At 44.2% G+C, this 3,689-nt stretch overlaps 1 protein-coding gene across 1 annotated transcript; it reads right to left on the bottom strand.

The window, feature by feature from the left end:
* Positions 1-311: 311 nt before the first annotated feature.
* On the bottom strand, positions 312-3,689 carry LOC134468569 (nucleolin-like). Its single transcript, XM_063222476.1, has 3 exons — positions 2,706-3,689; positions 1,592-1,832; positions 312-570 (listed from the first exon to the last, which is right to left on the bottom strand). The coding sequence occupies exons 1-2, from the start codon at positions 3,514-3,516 to the stop codon at positions 1,612-1,614; spliced, it is 1,032 nt and encodes a 343-aa protein (XP_063078546.1). The 5' UTR covers positions 3,517-3,689; the 3' UTR covers positions 312-570; positions 1,592-1,611.

The raw sequence follows: 3,689 nt of genomic DNA, 5'->3' as shown, positions 1-3,689 counted from the left end.
AAGGCAGTGTGTCTTGTGTGTGTCTGTGTGTGTGTGTGTGTGAGAGAGTGTTGTGCATGCATGTGTCACGTTTGTGTATGCCACCATGTTTGTGAGTGAGACTACTTGTACGTCTTGCATATTACATGCCATCAATCTCCTCAGACTGAGCAGTGAGTCATCCAGTCATGCATCTCTACCATAGAAGCTATGTATATGATTATGTGTGTGGGTGTGTGTGCGTGTGTGTGTGTGTGTGTGTGTGTGTGTGTGTGTGTGTGTGTGTGTGTGTACACCCCCCATAGCCAAAGAAGGAAAGACAATGGCCTGGGTAGGTTTTTTTATTTTCTACTTGACAAAAGAAGAAGGAGTACATTTCTTCTGATATATTTGATGGCTGTTCTTAGCTTCCCCCATGATTCAACTTGAAGGTTCTTTGAGGAAATGTTCACAGTGCAGTTCAAACTCACTCCTGTTCCGTTCCAGGTGGAATCTTCAACAATTAAGCCCAATCCATACATTTAAAAAAAAAAATCTAAATCCAGTCTCAATCCACATAGCGAAAATCCAAATGAAGTCCATTTCATCAATCTTGAGAGAGAGAGAGAGAGAGAGAGAGAGAGAGAGAGAGAGAGAGAGAGAGAGAGAGAGAGAGAGATCCCAAAATGAATCACCAATATACACCTTGATGAACTTCATCTGAGTATAATGAGGTACAATGATATGCTAGACCACCTGCATCATAAGCTAAACAAATTTGGTAACTCTTTCTATGAAGCTCATATCTATAGTGCATTATTAGCACATTTATAACAAATATGCATCATAATCATAGTGCATTATGACAACACTCATAATGCTGCATGATGGAGTACATCAACAGTCATGAATAATCTCTATAATGCATTATAGGGTAGGGTGCTTTGAGTGCTCATGAATGGTGACAAGCAACAGGCAGTGAAGTGGCTTATAATAGGCCTACATTATGTAAGGGTTAACGTTCGGCGAGAAGGTTGCTACCGTGGAATAGCAGCACGACAGAGAAAATCTTTAGACCCCGACGCGGAGCAGAGGGGTCTTGTTCTCTCTGAAGTGCTGCTATTCCACAAAGCGACCGACTCGCCGAAAGTTAACCCGCTTATTATATGGATATACTTAAATGATTCACACATGGCGGGGACATTTCTTTAGGCCTATTTAATGTTAAGATTGTTGCTGCGCAAAACAAAACAGTGCCGTTGTGGAACACCGCTAGACAACAGCTAGGTAGCCAGGACAACAGGTGTTGTCTATCACAGCAGCTGATTAGAGTCTTGTTGAAAAGTCGCTTTAGCAGTGAAAAGTCTTGTTGCCATTGACAGCGGTCTGTTATAGACCAACCCGTCCGTTATCGAAAAATAACAGACGTGCGAACGTTGGGGAGCCCCGTTGAAATGAATGGAGCATTCGACCGATGACGTCACAACCATATAATAAAACTGTCATAATGCACTATGATTAATTATGATGCGCTTTATAAGTTGAGGATCAGGCAATGTGGATCTTGGCAAGCAATCTCCTACTGCACAAGAGCCTGGCTCTCTGCTTTTCATGGGAGTAAGTTCTGCCTCACCTTTGTCTGCTGTGCCAGGTTTAAATGGTTTGCATGCTCGCAAGTCTGAGGTCCAGCCCCACTGCAGCAGAGCAAACCAAGGAGACAGTAAGAGCCCGGTAGAAGGGGCTTGTCCTCCTGCAGACGTCTTCCTGCTTGAGGGAGTCTACGTCCTGGTTTACGTTCTCTTCCCCTTCCTGTCCCTCATCCTCCATTTTAAACAGATCTTCTAGTTCAATGGAGCTGCTGGAATCAACGTTTGCTATGGAACCCAGAGAATACAAGGCAGTTTTTAGATACGTCCTAGCATCTTTATAAAAGGGTATGTCTGTCCGTCATTCTGTCTGTCCGTCAGTCAGTCTGTCTGTCTGAAACGCGTTCTTTGAATTGTAATTCCCTCCTGTGTCCACCAGGCGGCAGTGTATAGACGGACGCATCTTTGTCCACCTGTCTGACTTGTTCTTTAAATACCACAGCAGATATTAGATGAGTGCGCTTCATGTAGGCTATGATTATTATGTATACAACAATATGTACACGATACAGAAATAACAAGATGATTAGCTAAACAAGTTAAAAGATGGGAGGAACTAATTTGACATGCACCCCTCCTTGTTTGTTAAAGCATCATTTCAAAGTTACTCCCCTATTAAGTTGGGACACTCGGCTGCCATGTTGCCGATGACTTTGGAGTGCTATTTCGCAATTAGTAAGACCAGATCTGAGAGTTAATGGAAAAATGAATGTGGAAACTGGGAGGGAAGGAACCTAACGGTTGTGAAAACCAGCTCAGTGCAGCTCAGCAGGCAATTGGCTTTTATTGCCGGAAAGGCAGGAAATGAGCGGGTAGACGCCATATTTGTGTTACGAATCTTCACCGTTCATTTCTATGGACGCTTACACCAGTGACCGGTCTCCTACCCATACCGTCGTCTCTGACCATATGACATTAGTGGATGTTTTATGTGAAACAATAGGAGGCTCAAATCAGGCAGCTTTTCAAGAAAGGAAACACATGGCCACCTATGCAGTTCATAACGTTATACTCACTTTATCCTCATGTGTAACACTTAACACTTTTCCTGCAGGATCAATAAAAGTTATACTCTACACTACTCTACTCATATTTTCTTACCCAGTGGGCTATACTGGACATCCCCACAGCATTTGATGCTCTCCTCGAGGGTTGCATCATCCTTATCGTCAGCATTATCGTCATCCTCATCATCATCATTGTCATCGTTATTATTGTCATCATCGTCATCACTATCATCATGATCATCATCATCATCGTCGTCATCGTCATCAGCATCATAACCATACTCATCAACGGTGGTGGCATCCTCGTCGTCGTCATCATCTTCATCATCATCATCATCATCATTGTGAGCAGCAGTGAGGCTCTCAGACACCACATCATTATTGTCACCGTCACCTCTATCATCATCATCATCATCATCATTATCAGGTAAGCCTGCTACCTCGGCCAGTTTGGACACCATCGCCTTCTTGCCCTCAATGACCTCCATGGGTTGCTTGGTGTTGGTACCAATGCTAGACTCAGCAGCCTTTGACGCAATCTCTGCCTCTCTCTTCAGCTTCCTGCATGGCCAATTGACGGCCCAGTTTTTCCACTTGGATTTCTTTGGCTTCTTCCCCCCAGACACCTGCCCTGGAGCTCCAGAGGTGGAACCTTGGGCCTGGGCCTGGCCTTGGGCCTGGACGATATTATCCTCCTCCCGAGTTCCTTTCATCTTTCCTCCTCTCTTGCATCCTCTTCCATCTCTCTCCACCTCCATCTTAGCAAGGCGGTAGTTCCTTTGTCGTTGGTTCACACGCCTCCGCCGTATACTGCTCCTGATGTTGGCCACCACTGACCTCAAGGCAGTCATGAAGCAGCCCGACGATGGCTGCGTCACTCCCTCCTGCTGCCCGTCCTCTTCCATCTTCAATGATTTTGATTAATCCGTTTATCCATTCTTTTGGTTTTTTAGACTCTCTTTATGATAGTCACTGGTTTAATGACTAACAAATTAGAATGAATTAGAAAAATAGGCTATAAATCAGTGAATTGTGGCTACAAATGTATGCAGTAAGTAGTATTTTCTGTTTTCCCTTG

This window comes from Engraulis encrasicolus, chromosome 18 (assembly GCF_034702125.1).
Source record: "Engraulis encrasicolus isolate BLACKSEA-1 chromosome 18, IST_EnEncr_1.0, whole genome shotgun sequence".
NCBI lineage: Eukaryota > Metazoa > Chordata > Actinopteri > Clupeiformes > Engraulidae > Engraulis > Engraulis encrasicolus.
The sequence above is the reverse complement of the archived record's forward strand: the minus strand, read 5'-3'. Positions and strand labels throughout refer to the sequence as shown.

Coding starts and splice junctions, on each gene's coding strand:
- LOC134468569 (XM_063222476.1), bottom strand. CDS start 3,516: ATGGAAGAGGACGGGCAGCAGGAGGGAGTGACGCAGCCATCGTCGGGC. Junction 1,833..2,705: donor TGTCCAGTATAGCCCACTGG/GTAAGAAAATAT, acceptor TGGGTTCCATAG/CAAACGTTGATTCCAGCAGC.